Source organism: Synchiropus splendidus, chromosome 5 (genome assembly GCF_027744825.2).
Source record: "Synchiropus splendidus isolate RoL2022-P1 chromosome 5, RoL_Sspl_1.0, whole genome shotgun sequence".
Lineage (NCBI taxonomy): Eukaryota > Metazoa > Chordata > Actinopteri > Syngnathiformes > Callionymidae > Synchiropus > Synchiropus splendidus.
The window spans coordinates 26,446,520-26,463,493 of NC_071338.1; the positions used below are offsets into that span (position 1 = coordinate 26,446,520).

The window sequence follows — 16,974 nt, forward strand, 5'->3', positions numbered from 1 at the left end:
CAACAGTTGAAGTTCCTCAGAGCCAAAGATACAAGTCTAGCCCTCCTTATTAAATGAGTTTAATAGATGTTCCTCTTTGCCCAGTTCTGATTGGGTTTGACACCTTGTTCATTGAGGAGTAATGGTGAAGACTCTATCACTCAGTATCTTCTCCATCCATTCATCCACCCATCCAACTTCATGGTCGGCACGAGTGCACAAGTAAATATTTTTAAGGATCTGTAAAATAAGGCAGAATTCCATGTCTTCAACGCAGCGCTAGTGTCCGCACAACGGTATCCGATCGATCTGGCTCTTGGCATCTCCTCCATTGAGGGTCTTCTTGAAATGCATCACGTGTTCAAAGCAGTGAAGCTCATGTTTCTCTGGCAGACTCATTCATGACTGGATGAGGGATTGTTGGGCTGTGCTGTGGCATCGCTGAGTGATAAACCTGCTTGTAGAAGCCTCGGAGGGAGGGGAGGCCAGCAGCACAATAGAATTAGCCAGATCTGCTGCCCGGCCTGCTCTGCTTCGGTCTGGCCTGCAACCTCTTCTAATCAGATGGCAGTGCAGAGCCAGGTGCTTCCCTGGATCTCTGTTTGACTGCTCTCCCAGACGGCTGATCCACTTTGTTCCCAGATAAGAGCAGGAATAAAGGGGTCCGCTTACAAGCCAAGTGAAATGGGGTTTAGTCGTGACAACAGATTGTGAGGGGCTTTACATGGTTCTTATAGAGGACCGTACTTTAGGGGTACAATGAAAATATTTTTGTTTCTGTTATGTTCAGCTTCCATGTCCTTTTATTTTGTTACTTCTGGTTTTCTTTTGTGCTTTCTTTTTCCTGTTTTCTGTCCACCTTCGCAACAGCGCAGCTGGAACCCATCCGCTAATCAAGCTCCACTGATTTCAACATCTTGGTCTCCAGACTGTGTTGCCAGATGGTTACTTCCTGTCCACCGGTAAAGTTCATCCTCTCGTGACTTTGTTCCTAGGCGTGTTTGATAACTTTTCTGCACGTCTTTTCTGCCGCCTTTTTGGTTTCTTCCTTGTTTGTTTTCTGCCCTAGCTTTGTGTGAGAGTTTCTGCAACTCCACTTGTTGGCTTTCTTCCTCGCGTGTGTGTGTGTGTGTTTATTCCACCACCGAGCTCTTTTCGTTGTTTGGGCCTCGTGAGTTTATCCGAGTGCGTTTTTGTTGTACCCGTTATTTAGGCTTGACTTAATTCGCCTATTTTCTGTTACAGGTTTTTCCCCCATCCCCATGTGTTTCCCTCGCTCTGTGTTTTGGTGGCAATGTCCTTTGTTTCCTCATTTCTGGTTTGTGCCCTGTTTTCTGTAAATTTCGGTGTCTTAAACCTTGTAAAATTTACCCTCATTGTTCGAGTCCCCTGTAAACCAGCAGCGATCTCAATGTTTGGGTCTGTTCTCCTGAGCCACCATGACAAACTCAGACTATTTCAGAACAAAAGATCAAGTCCCACCTACACCGCAGCTCAAGTTATCACTGGAATCATGAATCATGTGTTCGACCCCGGGCTGTAGTCCTGGTGGAGATGGCAGCCTCTTGAGCCTAACACTCTTCACCTTCACACTCTGAATAGCAGCAGTCAAGACATTCCTCCTCGGAAGATTCGGCGGCGTCTTCAGCACGAAGACCTTTTGAATGTAAAAAGGAAAGGATAACACGACAGCCAAAGAGGCTCTTGGAGACATTTGGTTCAGTAGCAGTCGTACAATAAACACGCTGTGCGTTCAACTTGACCGTGCAGCAATTTGAATGGAATTATCACTAGATATTCTGAAAAAAGAAAATGTATTTTAGTGATGCGAACTGAAAATTTGTGGCTGAAGCCGAACAAAATTTGAAGCAATTGGACAAATACAGAATATCCAATGTAGTTATGTTTTTATTTATTTTTATTTTTTTTACTATTTGTGATTTTGAATGTTGCCTAAATAGTCAAGAACATATTTACATACATGAAAGTTTAGTATTGAGTACATAAAAATGGAAACGTGTTCTCCTTAAAAGCAGGTACCAAGTTAAATAAATTGGATAAAATTACGAAGGAACTAACTTAGCTTTCCAAATAATAATAATAATAAATAAACGCAATTTACCATTATATAATACAGTATAAATATAATTAGAAGGCTCTAGATAGTTTGGTTGAACACTCTCCAACACTTTGAAACCACACACTGCACTGATGCGTCACCATGACAATGGTCGAAACCAGCACAATGTTTTACAACTCATTTTCAACCGTGAACTCGTCGGGCTCCAACCCGGTGCTCATTCTCGCTCCCTCTCGTCTGAGTCGGCGATTTCTAAATTTGAGCAAGTCATACTTGAGAGTGGTTTCGCAGTTTTTATTCTATTCTGGAGTTTTTGTCGTGAGAAGATCACAAAACACGTGAATCCACTCTGTGTTTTGGGGCCCTTATCCAGACGAGTTTGGGTTTCTCTCCTACTTTATCAATGCCTTTGAGAATTGTCAGTATGAGGTGAAAACGTTTGTGGGCCACTTGAAATGTGAGTCCGGTGGGCCGGATTTGGCACCTGGGCCATGAGTTTGACACAAATGGAAAAAAGTGTGAGAAAGTGAATGGCGATAATATCTCGGTTTGTCGTGAACATGTCACCTGGGTCCGACACACAGTAATGAAACGCGTTCATTCATTGACTCACCTCAGGAGCCGTTTTCTGTTTCATCCGTTTCAATAAAGATCCATTAAAATCTGTTCAAACTTTTCCCAATGTTGCGCCTGCAAATCTCCTTATCTCTGTCGCAGCTTGGCCCAAAGTGCTCAAACATTAAAAACAGATTATTGCATAACCAGTGTTCAAAATGTGATTATGACCAGATGTGCGGCGCGATTGTGGCGGAGGCCGAGGATTTGTATGATATCACACAGATGCATGTTTGGAGAGCAGTTCTGCCATCTGGCAAGAGCCACACTGTGCCTCCAGTAGGCAGGAACATGATCACTTAGCGTCAACCATCACGCCGAGGTGTCCAGAAAACTGCCTGGAGGGGAGGGGAGGGGCCCGCCTGAGGGCCACAATAGCAGAGGGATGATGGCTGTCATTGGAGGATTCCCCTGTGTTGGCTTGAAAAATCAATGATAAACAAGTTCCTGGCGCTGTGATAGATGTAAAGTGCCCTTTTTGAGCCAGCACACCTTTTCGTCGTCATTTTCTTAACTACTCGGCCGCATGAAAAGCGCCGACTGAGCATGTGCAGAAGGTAATTACAGTTAATGGCCGTTGAAGATTAGAGGTGCAGCATCTCTTATTACAGGTGATCATCTTCTCCGTTTTTTAGGAGGCAGAAACACGTCTCCTAAGACCCGACTCACGTTAGCGGCTCAGAACAATGAGCTATTGAGATGCTTTGTCACGAGCCCAACTTAAATGTCGGAAAATTTGTCAGTCGGGGAAATGTGGCGGTCAGTCCACACTTAGCGCTAATGGCTGGGAGGCTAGCGCTTTGACAAAGTCTGTGGAACATTTCTCCACTGAAATGGGTGAAGACGTCCTCGTCTTGAGGCTGAAGTGGGTTTGAATATTTTGGAAAAAACAAAAGTGGTTGCTAGCAGATGGGATGCTAGTCGCGACTTCAGATAGCCTCTTTTTTTTGTCAACTCTGTTTTAGTGATCGACTTTACGGACATCTGAGTGGGAAGAACCTGTTTTTGACAGACCTGACATCATATTAGCAGTGTCTCCTAATGCTAAACAATGTAACGCACACAGGTTTGTTTGTTCATATGTGTGTGTGTGTCTGTGGGCTTGCTTATCCTACTTTGTATCCTACCAATTCTTGACAAAACACTATCCTTATGAGGACCGGACCCCACGAGGTTAAGCCACAATTGGAGGATGAAAACTAACTGGGTTTTAGTTTGGTTCAGAGTCCTGGTTAAGGTGAGCCATGTGTTTTGGATGGTTAGGTCTGGGGTGAGAGGCTGGGGAAAGGGTTATGGCAAAGATAAAGATTTAAACGTGTCCACTTGTGTGTGTGAGCAAAGGTGTGTTAGTGTGTTTATATGTGTAAGGAGCAGCACACGGGTGTGTGTCCTTTGATGCACCTGCCTGTCCAGGCTGTCACCAGCCTCTCACCCCAGATATCTGGGACTGTGATCCCACCTTCCACTGAATATGCTCCTCAGTTTAAGAAGCTATAGTCACTTGTATTTCCACTATCAGTACAAATGGATACTAATACTTCACTGTGACCTGGAAAAGAGCATGATCACGTTCATTTAGAGAACCTCAGTGAGCTCCACATGCTGCTGCCTTTGAAGGAGCCACGACCCGATGAACATTGATTTAATGTTCCAAATGTTGCACTGTTATTGCTTTAGTCTTATGTGTCACACCTGACAATAACAATGGACGGACTGTTTATATAATCCCACCACATCAGACACCACAACTCCACCACCCCTCGCTGTACCTTCAGTCTGCTCTGCCAGACCGTGTCCGTCTTGTGCCACTTTGTGTTTCCACCAACACCTGGAGGATTCCTGACCTCAGGATCAAACTCTCCTTCCATATATTTACATCATTAAATCTCCTTGTCAGATCAAAACAAGCTGCTTTGTTTCAATACTCCTGCCTGAAAGGAAAACATATTCAAACAGGTCAAATTGTGAAAAGAAATGTTGTAGAAGAGCTGAAGAGCTTCAAGCTTTGTTGAAGAGCTTTGAAGGAATTTGGTTTTGATTAAAAAAAAAAAAAAAGACCTTAAGGTTCCTGCGTGTGTCGGAGGCTATTGTGTGTGGGGGGGATGATGAGAGTGAAATTATGCAGTGGCATAGCTTGATCACAAATTCCCATGAGAGGTCAAGGCCCATGGAGCAGAACTATGGTCTCACTTGTACGAATCCATTATTTCCACAAGTTTTTTGTCTCACTGTTTTCTTTAGTGCTGTATACAACAGTGAATGAACATCACGTCAGTTCCTAATGGTGGGATATAAAAGCTACTGACCTCTAGTGTTAGACTCGCAAACTGCAACCATATTTGACGCTAAATTGAAGAAGGAGCGTTCGATTGAATTTGAACGTGAATACAAAAGTTCTTTGTCTCTCTTACTTCAATTTTTTTTTCAGCCAGAAAAACAGTAGCAGGTTTTTGGACGAGACATGATCAAAAAAGTATTTTTCATTCTAACGTTTTTGTTCATTTTATTTCTTTCTTTTACTTGGTTTTTTTTTCTTCTAGCTTTCTTTCATTCAGTCTTTCCACTTTTTTTTCTTTTTTAGTATAACGATTTCTATATGTCAATATAAACTGGTTCATTCATAAATATTCATTCAGATATTGAATTGAACATAGTAGTGAAAAAAAGAAGGAGAAAATCATAGTCCATAGAGAATGTGGACGCATGACAAGGAATGTGATAAAAAATAAATACATCTGACTCAATGACCTGACCTTTAATAGGTCAAATATGATATACTTAAAGTAGAACGCCTTAAAGACAGCAAACACACGCAGGGAGGAGTTCTGAAAAAAAACTTAAAAAAATCAAATTCTAAAAAGATATGTGATCAGGATGTACTGAAATCGTGCTATATATTGTGTGTGTGTGTGTGTGTGTGTGTGTGTGTGTGTGTGTGTGTGTGTGTGTGTGTGTGTGTGTGTGTGTGTGTGTGTGTGTGTGTGTGTGTGTGTGTGTGTGTGTGTTTGGGGCTTGTCGGGCTGTTGTTCGGCTGGTGGAGCCTGTCTGGCTGCGAGCGTCTCCAGACCGAGGACGACTGCGACGCGCCGCAGGGCTGATGTGTGTCGCAGCCAGACGCGCCGCGCGCCTGTTGGAGCTGCTCCGCGTGATCGTGACGTCTCGGGCTGCTCTCCAGCATCTTGAATCACTGTTTACACGCCTGGCATCAAAATCTTATTTACTGCGGTGGGTCTCATCCTTTCACAGCGGAGCTCAAATAATCGCTCATCCTCATCTCCTCCCAGATTTTATTTTAGTTTTCCCATCAGCTGCTGCAGCTTCGGTAATTTCCGAGCAATTCAGAAGTCTGATTGCTCTGCTTCTTAAATGATAATCGTCATCGCTCCGTGAAAGGTTCACGCGTCTGTTACGGCCGAGGAAAAATGACCTTTCGCTGGAACAAAACACGACAAGCAGCAACGCTACAGCGAGGGAAAGAAACACAAGACTCCAATTGTGTTCAGACTTTAAGATCGTTGGGTTCTGATAGTCCTCTTTATTATATGAATATAATCCAGTGACTTGGAGAACAATCTGCACGTATTCTGTGTTTTGTTTTTAATCCATGAAAACCTTCTTATTTTAAATCTATTAAAACAACTTTTGAGCAGCTGCCATATGGACTTGTCAGAGATCAGCGCACTTTCAGTTGAACCATTTACTTTCATGTGTAAATCCTTTTCAATCCTTTTAATGTAACTTTATAATAATAATAATCCACCAAATGTGACGCCATATACTAATGAGACAGGCTCTCACTCCAGAAGTGAAAACTCATGTGACTCTGCTTCTACAAAAAGAAAGACAGAGGAGAAAAAATGAGCAAACAAAAGAGTTTGAAGTGGCTGTTGAAAGAAAATAATAACTCAATGTGTCAGAAGTTAAATTCATCACCATCAGTCTGGTGTTACCTCACAGATGAGATTGGATTTGGTTGTGTAAGAACATAATTACATTTTTGTTTCTTTAAAAAGACTTCAGTTTCAGTTCTTATTTTTTTATTAAACGCACGGGAAGGAGACAGAAAATGTCAATGATGTTGAAAATTGAATGGCGATGGAGTGATGTAACACACGGTGGCCTGGAGCGCTCAAACGCAAAACGCTGCAACAAATCCAAACACCGAAACACAGCATTAACTCGCAACACACCTGCAAAAGCCACAACAAATTCAGATGCAACGTTAAGCCGCTACATGACAAGAGAGTTTGTTGAGGCTTTTCCAGATGTGTTGTGACTTAAAATGTTGTATTTGCATTTGCTGTGAGCTTTCAAAGACAAAATGTACACCTTGTCCAGGTTGCCATGTCATGAGTTTTGACTATTTGTGCAAACCAACACGGCACGACAGGTCAAGAGTCACACACTCAGTTCACAGTGTGATGCTTTACATTTAAGACACTGTTGCCCTCGCTGGTCTGAACACAGAAAAAGGGTCTCCAGAGGACAATACAATAATCTCAGTAGCAGGATCACGGGCAACTTCACTCCACAGTGATGAAGTCGTCGGGTCAGAAGCCTCACATTTCCTCATGATCCTTTTGTCTCAAGAAGTTGCTGATGGTCTATGAGCTCTTCCCGTAAACACAGTCCATTCACCAGTGTTCTGGAGAGAAAAGTTGGTTTGAGCAGGCTGTGAGGATTCACTCTTGTCCTTGTTAGACCTTCATGCGTGTCCATTAGGGCAGTGCTTTTCAAGCTTTTTAAGCCACGACACACTTTGTTGGTTGAAAAAAAAATCCAGAGTCACATTACAAAGGAACCTTAGCCAAAGCACAATGGTGCTTCGTAGAAAGTCCTGCATAACAACAGTGGTGGGACTTTAACAGGTTAATTAATTACAGCATTATTACGATTAATTAGTTACAACAAAAAATAATTTAATGGAACAGTTTGCTCTCCAGACAACAGGAAACCTTTGTAAGTGCAGGAGTTCCTGGTCCACTGATCACACTGATGCACAAGACACGTGGCAGCTCGGATGATAACAACAACAACAAACATGGAGGAATCCCTGAACAAAAAGAAAAAAAGCAGCCTGTTTGCTTTTGTTCAGAGATGTTTTTCACTACACATTGGCCAGGGATTCTACTACTCTGAATGTACTAGAAATTCTTATAACATTGAAATTCTCAGACAAATATTTTCAAGACATGAAAAGAGCTTTAGTTAAAATAAGCTGATATAAAAACTTGAATGTAGCCACCATCGTGATTTATTGTGCTATTGTCAAACCGATGCAAAATAAACAATATTTTGTTGTTTAAATGTATGTATGGAACTATGTATGGGTATGTATTGATTCAGTAATATACCATATTCATTCACATTGCAAAATGTGGCTTCTTCGGGCAAATATTCTTATACCATGAAACTGCTATTAATTGAGATTAATTCATCACATTTTTTTTTTACTTAATTTTTTTTAAATCCCACATGGAACTACCGTCTGAACTAGCTTTCATAGTCCATATACTGAATAGCTGAATATCAAGTTGAGCCTCCCAGCGAGATTGCAGTGGCTGGAGTCGAGAAGAAAGGCGGACTAAATATTTCCACATGCAACTCAGTTTGTCTTATTATCACACAAACACAGGGGGCAGCCGTGAGTAAAGATGAGTATCCATCATGTATTTTGGTTTCATTCATTTTAATGTCACAGCAAAACAACAAGAGCACGTCCATGCAGCTGATCACCTGGATCGTGACAATCTCTCGGCTCGCACTCGTCGTAAAAGAGCGCAGCTGATGGGAAGAAACATCAGAGTCATCTGAGACATTCTCAATAAATAAAACACATACCGACATTCACCAGCGTTTTCCAGACACACCTGTCGCTCATGTTCAGAACATTCCATTTCGATAAAAACATCTTTGGTATTCAGTTTAATATCAGGTAGTTGTCATAACACAAACAATGTCGAACACTAAAAGTCTAAAGTGCCTGGTGAGCATCGATAGAACGTCGTGCCACAGTCCAGCAGGAGACATTTTTCTTAAGCCAGACATACAACACTCAAGAACTTTCAGTAAATATGGAAATATTTACTGAGTCAAGGTGATCAAAATGGGTTGACCTACAGGATGCCAGGGTCATCATGTAATGTTACAAAAGCGCCAGTAGGTGGCAGCAAAGGTGAACTACTCCAACAGTCGGCGGCGTCACGTGAAACTATATGGAAACGATGAAAACACACAAGTGAAAACCAGAACACAGCAAGAGTTGGAGTCGAGTGATCACATTAAAACTACAAAATGAAGATGAATTCATCATACTTGACATGTGTTTCATGTTAAAATTATATCACAATCACCTCCATGATGTAGAATGGAACATGTCTTTGACAGGGAGGTGAATTATTTATGCTCCTTCAACTCAGTCAGTTGTCATTGATGGTGGTCTGTAACAGTGACTGTGACCTGAAGGGGATGTGTACAGACTGAAACAAACACACTGTTGCAACTGGCTGCTTTGTGATTCATATGTTTGTGTGTCTGCTGGCATGAGTGTGTTGGAACTGCAGTGAAGTGGAAGTGTGTCATCATCTGGTGAATCACATCTATCTTGGATCACGAGTCTGAGGTAACACTGTCTCATGATGAACCGTCGCGATTTCTTCTCGCTTCTCAACTAAAATCGACTGGTCTGTTGGATCTGACCACATCAGCGTTTCCTTCCCATGACCCCTTGCTGTTGCATCTTGGGCTATTTTTGAAAGTAGACCAGAAACCCACCGTGACAACCCACAGTTTTGGTGGTGCAGAAGTGACTCGAAGGTCATAATGTAAAGGTCACTTCCTTATTGTAACCCAGTTTATCGTCTATTGCCAACAGAATAATGTACTGCCAAGTAAACTAGAGAATCCCTGTGCAAGTCTCCCTGTGCTTGGCTTGAGTCAGCTCTTAAATCAAGTGTATAAAACTCTTAAATCCATCTTCAGAACCTAAAATAGGAATTCAGCCGTGAATGACCGTCCCGCTGCATAGAATGGCAGTGAGATTAAGGCACTTTTGGTTTTGGCCATTTACAACTCTGACCCTGACCCGACGTTTATTTACTGCTGAACCTCCCCAGCATCGTCATCCAAACACGTGTAAACATCAGAAGGTGCGTGTGCGAGGACAGTCGGACTCTTGACTCTTTGGACCTTAATTCTGGATGAATATTAGATGAGCCTTTGGCCCATTTGCTCCTGCACCCAGATGAGCAGGGGCTGGAAGGGGCTCCGCGCCTCAGGCACAGCCTCGGCCAGCATCTGCAGCAGAACCTCTCTCAGCACGTACAGCAGCGGCAGACTCAAGCTCATCAGCTCGTAAAGGAAAACGTAGTCCTGGGAGTTCTGCCTGACGTGAGCCACCAGGGCTCGTGCTGCGCTCTGCACCTGGAGAGACACGTACTGGGGGGCGCTACACACCACGCGCGTCACCCTCAGGGGCCAGCTCAGCTGTTTCCAGATGAAGGAGCTGAAGGTACCTGCTGCAGCTTCACTCTGCAGGTTCAGTGCTCTGGTCTGCTCCTCAGAGTCCTCACAACCATCTACTGCAGCCCTGAGGTGCTTCTGTGACAGGGAAGAGAAGAGAGGTTACATTCGACATCCCCACAATATGATGACAATATAAAGACTTTAGCAATCACCACACCATGTTTAAGATGCATTTCTCTTACAATTATGACTGAAGGATATAAGACAAAAATAGCTTTATGAAATGTGAAATGTTTTATATATGGAAACACTTTTGAGAAAGTTATAGCATATCATAATTTCCAAACTATAAACCACTACTTTTTTCTCGCGGTCTGAGCCCTGCGGCTTATACTACACCACGGCTAATATATGGATTTTTACTGGCTGAGATTACATTTAATTATAGCACTCAAAATGCTGTGTTTTCGCCCGGGTGTCCAGAGCTCTGTTAACAGAGACAATTTCCTGAAGGTCTGGAATCAAGATGCAGCCGCTGAGACCAGCAGTGGTGTGGGAACTTTGGGCATGCGGGCGAAAACAGCGCATTTTGAGGTCTTTAATGTGAATATACGATGAGAGACGCTGCCTCGAGACAAAGTGCGTTCGGCTCAAAAGTCCGACGTGAACACAAGCGAGTCGGGTTTCGGCCACTGACGTCCCAGCTGGAGAGCTGTACATTGTGAGAGCAGCGTGGATAAATCAAGACGCTCCGTATTATGCAGCTTGTTTCCGCTATTTCCTCACTCTCAATGTTGGACCCTGTTGTCAAAACTAGTTTTAAAACCATTTTTAAGTCAGTGCACCACTCACCTGTCCACAGCGCAGACAGTACCACTGAACCTGCAGCTTACAGACCACTGCAGCTTGTAGCATGTATGAACAAGATCCATTTTCCTTTTTAAAATTTCCTGAAATTTATTGGGAAATATTCTGGTGCACTGTATAGTCTGGAAATTACGGTATATATAATATATGTTTGTTGTCAATCTCTCACTTTTCATTATTATTATTTGTATTTATTTATCTTTATTATTTACTTATTTCCCATTCAAATCAATTGCTTCCCCCCTCAAAATGCACGACATGGCACAGTCGCACTATCAGTGAGAGAATTATCGGCCCCTATTTTTTCAGAAATAAGGGAGAATTTTTAAACCCAGCAGCTAGAGATATTCAGGAGGACTGGTTCCAGCAGAATGAACCTCAATTAACTTCAGAACTAAAGAGCAAAATCCATTGTTTAAAGTGCAGTAGAACGGAGCAAGAGTGCACCTGTGAGGAGGCACATGGTGCTCATATCACGAGTAGTACTTGCAAATAAAAATTTAAAAATAAAATAATAACCATTAAAAATGTTTTATGTCCGTGAGCCGTTTTGTGGTCACCTTTTACTGGACAATAATACAGTACGTTCTGAATGAGAAACAAGGCAAAACCTACCCTGCGCAGTGAGAAACTCCTGGGTGAGTTTGTCACACTGTTCCGTTGATCAAAGTGAAGTTTGCAGTAAAGCTTTCCTGCAGTTGTCAAGCAAATGAAACATGAAACAAACTTGTGTAATCCTAAACAACACAAGTGTTTTAAAGCAGAGAAACAGACCCTGCTCAGAGTCGTAGGAGTGAGACCCCTGGCGGATGGCGGACCTGCAGGCCGTGCACTTGAAACACTCTCTGTGGAAGAAGAGTCCATCAGCACTAATCCTCTCCACCATGAAAACTCGTCTCTTGCACAAGTGGCACTTGTCGACGGACTGAGGCAGCGACCTCCGCACTGAGTTTCCCTAAGAGACAAAAGCAATTCTAATTTTAAAAATGTGTTTTTTTCCAACGTCAGCAAAAGAAGTGACCAACATCACACCAAAACATGCTTTTCATTTATTTGGAGACTAAACTTTCTGCTGGTTGGTTGATCTTCTACACAGGCAACCAGAAAGACTCTCAGAGTCTGGATTTAATTCTGCAGCCAGTCTGTAATGAAGTCATGTTATAGTGTTCGGAGACTTGAAGTACATTAAAATACATAGCTTAACTACAATTTGGTGTAGCATGCGAGTAGTTACACGTATGTCATATGCATCAAGTAATGAACCACGCTCCTCAGCACACCTCCAGTAGCAGTTCTCACATCTACAGTGGCCTCAGAGGACAGAAAGAAAATCTAGCAACAGCTCTGAGCTCATGCAGAGTACAGGATGTAGATTCATCTACAGGCACAACCTGTGTTCACATGTGAGCTGTACAAAAACATAGATAGATAGATAGATAGATAGATAGACAGACAGACAGACAGACAGACAGACAGATAGATAGATAGATAGATAGATAGATTTTTTTTAGTTTACTAGCTACACTTGCATTGCAAAGTAGCTTCCCCAATTCTGATCATTATGAAATGACTCTGTGGCCCATAGAGTCATTTCATAATGTAAATCATTAATATGGACATTTACACTTGGAATGCCACAGCTACTTGTGTTAGCCTCATTTTCCTGTTTGAGTCCCGTTGTTGCACTCAGTGAGTGGGTGTGTCATGTAACCATGTGCTATAACCAAACTCAGCAGAGTGAAACATAATTACAGAGAATGAGATCACAACAGCATGCGCATAAACACATCTGGTTCAGTGGCACAGTTTGTTTGTTGGGCCCAAATAGTTTCCTAATTTGCCTCCTGAGACTGAAAAGAGGAATTAGAACAGGACTTTGTGTTTAAATTCCTGGTGTGACATGTGGATCCCGGGCCGGCATGGATGAGTGGCTTGGGTGGAGTCGCCAAAAGTGCTACCGCAGAACCTCCCTTCCCCGTCCTCCCTCACTTCTTTGTGAGAGTTGCTGGTGGTTAAAACACAAGTGCAGATGTGAGAGCGGCGAGGTCACAGTGAGCAAGCATTGAGCTCCTGCATCATGAACTTGTCATTTATCTGAAGGTTATTGTCTTGTCTCTGGTCACTGATCAATTCATGAACGAGACATTTTAAAAGGAGGGATGAGTGTAGCTATGCCTCTCTTATATTTATTTCTCTCTAGAAATAAACATGGATTCATAGACTCAACCAGAGATAATGACAGACACAAAGACAGCTGGCACTCACGTGAGAAAAATCCTAATATTTGGGATAACTGGTCTCAATAAAGATGGGTTCGTACTGTCTAGTTTGAAATGTTGTTGGGTAGACCGCGGAAACACATCAGAGTTCAGACCTCACAAAAGCATGCAGCACACTGTTACAGGTAATCTTGTCAGAGCAAGGTCAAAGGTCACACTCCAGATAGTCACCTTGATAACAGCACAGTTGTCTCCTGAGAACATGCCGCTGAGATGAACAGCTTTTTCTCTGATACTCTTAGAGTGAAACTCTCGGGTCTGCTGCGCCTGAGCCTTTTTCTACAGGAACAAAAGCAGGTATCACACTCACCTCGCCCCATCCAGACTTCAAAACAAATATGAAGAAGCTCCTGGTGTGCAGACATAACTCGACTAATAAGCACTAGAATTACCCACCAGGGTGAAATGATAAAAGGCTTTTGTGTCTCTTTGCCTTAATAAGAAGCAGGATTTGACAGCCAGGTGTGTATTGTCGGGAATAGAACAATCACACCTTTGTGAGGAACAATAGCTTCCTTATTATATTAATTTCACACCCTGCTTGAGGTTTTTACTCAGCCTGTAGTTGGGAGGTGGGAGAGAAACTGACACCGCAGCAAAGACCTGGCAGAGGACTCAGACAAAACACGTTCACAAGCCCCATTTTTATCTGATATCAACACACGGAGACAGAGAGCCCTGAGAGCAGACTGTTGCCGCTCCATCCTCACAGTGATCCAGTACATCAATAGAGTAAATATACTTCACCTACTGTAACCTTACGTACATCATTTTGATAACTTTATGTGCAGTGGTCAGTATCCACTAAACCTGGATCAGATTTAGGCACCATTGCAGCACAGAAGGAGCTGTTGGATAGGTTCTTGTTGATCCTGACAAACTTGCCAGAATGAGCAGAAGTACAGTCAAGACTCTTTGCTGTTGCTGACAACATTGTTAGGACTTTTGCGAAATTGAATTACGTCATCATTACGTCGACACAGTCAGGCCTTAACATTAGCCCTGGAGGGGGCGCTGTTGCTGTATCAGTCGTTGAAGCATTTTTGATTGACACCTACCACTGCAAATTTGGAAGAAACCACAAGATCTGTAGTTCAGAAGCACAACCAAGGACCCGAGAAAGGTGGGTATTTGTAATGCTGCGTCTGGTTAGCGATGTCAGCAAACACCAAAATAGACTGCCAGGCCAAAGAAAGGGCACCACCTGGATTTTTGCTTCAGTAAACATGAACCAGCCACCAACTCGGTTAGGGTCCTGCAACATGCAAGAATGAGGTCAAATGTACCCACTGAATGACCGAGTGCGAGTCCAGACTTCAAACCCATCAAGAATCAGCGGGAGGTGCCAAGGAAGACTTCATGCTCTGGTTCTACTCTTCCATAATCGATAGAAGATCTCGGCGGATTGTAAAAGCTACTCAAAACAATGCTTCAGTGCATCAAAACTGTAGGCGGTCCTTCAAAATATTAGAGTGCCTGACAGCCAGTCCAGCAAAGGACATGAGTTTCTTTGTTTCCATACCTCACATGTGACCTTGTTGTCGTGCTGTGCGTTTCTAAAAAATCAACAAAGTAACTCCAAACATTCTACAAAGTAACAACCACTGGTCATTTATGCAGTGTCGGCCCCAGTGTAGAAGATCTTTGGCCACTCAAAATCTAGCCTCAACCCTGGCCAATGGGCTCCTCATAGACCCAAAAATTCCCCTCTCTTGTGCCAGGTCAGTGGACTCGCTCCTGCTGCTTTTGTCAGGCTGGATAATTAGTGGTCGACTTCACTGTCCGACTGCACATTACCCGGGCCTAATGTATAATCAAGGCATAATATGTCATGAGGAGTCGCAATTTTCAAACTTGGACAGATGTTGGAAAGAGAGAAAGGGGGGAAAGCAGGACAAAGAAGTTAATGACACAAAAGAGGAGACATTGTTCACCTCAGAGATGTGCTCGTCCACCTCCCTGAGGCGCTGAAGGATTCTTGACATGACCTGGACGGCCGAGTGGAGGGGGGGAGGAGGGGGATCGGGGGCTGATTTCTCAGGTTGGGTCGGGGCCGGCTCTACATGTCTGAGCCTCACTACAGAAATTGAATGCAGCAACTGAGGCTGGAGTTCGGGCTTTGGTAAGGTCCTAGGTGGCACTCGAACTAAGTGTTCTGCTGCAGCTCTGATACTGATTTCAAACTGGAAGCGATGAAACACATCAGAGCATGTTAGTGCTTTCGCAGAGAACAGAAAGAAAACAGTAAATTAACATGCCTCACTCAACGGAACACACTGGTATTTTTTTTTACTACTGTTTATTTATAGGTACATCAGATGATCTGTGTTTTTTTTTTCTTTTTTTAAGTGCAGAACTACATGTTTCATACAATATCTTTCTGTGAACTCTCCTCATTTTAGATCTACAGTATGCAAGTCAGGTTTCCTGGATTAAATCTAAAATGCTGAGATAAGTTGTGGTATTTAGAAAGATGTTTCCGGGAAGCAAGTACTGAGTCACAAATTCAAAAATGCAAGTGTGTCTTTAAGTATATAGCAGAGACGGGAAACTCCCATACAGGGAAACTAGCTTCATCAGATGCGTGTGTGTGTGTGTTATGTAAATTTGGTTCATATCCAAGATGGAAGCGCTTATTATAAACTACTATACTTAAGGTTCACTGTGGCGGCTGCTATCTACCTGCATCTCAGGAGAGGCTCTGGGTGGGAGAGGAGGGGGGGATTTGTGCCGACTCTCAGTCAGGGTATGAAGCGGTAAAGGAGTCTCATCATCTGACTAAGATTCAATAAAAAGATCCCAAGGAAAAGGACGCAGGCAAAGAAGAAAAAGAAAAGGCAGGAGAGGTTAAAATGCTGTGAAGAAAAGAAACTATTAAAATGGAAGAACTATGAGTTTCACTACAAAAGACATCCAGACAGAAATACTATTTGCGATTGACAGCCAGGGTCCAAGTAAAACGAAAGATCAGGCCATGTTCTTGTTCACCTGTTTTCGTAGTGTTTGGCTCGGCGTGCACTCAAACTTGGCCAGAAGCTGACTTGAAATGGAGCGCACTTTGTTCTCTCTGGGTTCTTGCACAGCAGAACTGTTGCTGGACAAGTTGGTGGCCTGGAATTGAAGAGGATGTGCTTACAGTACAACCACAACTTGGGACATCAGGTCCAGCAACTAACCTCTTCCAAACAGCTGTTGAACTTCCGTCGTCTTTTGTAAATGAGATCTGCACTTTCTGACTTTTCCTAAAACAAAATCATTCAGCTAATCATCAAAACCTTTTACAACGCCCAAAATTTAATTGTCAAGTCGCAACTAAAAAAGAACATTCCTATGAGCGTGTTAATGCACTCAAAATATCCTTTATTTACAGTAGATAAGGCTAATGAAAGACAGCAACAGCAAACAAACGGTATCAGATTCCAACACGCAATGTTTAGTCACCTTAGGCACTCGCTTCCTGGGCAGAGCAAGATTCAGCACGTTATTATTGCCTCTGACTTCCTTGGATGGGTAATCTTCATTGTTTTCATCCCCCCTTCGGGATCCTGCTGTAGGACATGTGACCGAGTTAGAATTCCCACACATTCCATACCAAAAGTTGCATAATGGATATCAGCTCATGTTACAAACGACCCGTCCAGTGACATCATACTTGGAAAAAATATACATATATAAAAAAGTCACAACCCA

General features: G+C 42.9%; 1 protein-coding gene across 14 annotated transcripts in view; it reads right to left on the reverse strand.

The window, feature by feature from the left end:
• Window positions 1-6,701: 6,701 nt before the first annotated feature.
• Window positions 6,702-16,974, reverse strand: part of mical2a (microtubule associated monooxygenase, calponin and LIM domain containing 2a) — a 32,812-nt gene continuing 22,539 nt past the window's right edge. For 2 of the 14 annotated variants that reach the window (XM_053864343.1, XM_053864342.1), the window contains exons 15-23: window positions 16,726-16,832; window positions 16,461-16,526; window positions 16,273-16,395; window positions 15,967-16,062; window positions 15,219-15,467; window positions 13,456-13,563; window positions 11,780-11,960; window positions 11,621-11,697; window positions 8,163-10,273 (exon numbers count right to left, since the gene is read on the reverse strand). In XM_053864343.1, the coding sequence (XP_053720318.1) occupies window positions 9,881-10,273; window positions 11,621-11,697; window positions 11,780-11,960; window positions 13,456-13,563; window positions 15,219-15,467; window positions 15,967-16,062; window positions 16,273-16,395; window positions 16,461-16,526; window positions 16,726-16,832 (1,400 nt within the window). In that variant the 3' untranslated portion in view covers window positions 8,163-9,880. The other 12 variants (XM_053864348.1, XR_008414489.1, XM_053864347.1 and 9 more) reach the window with 12 other exon arrangements.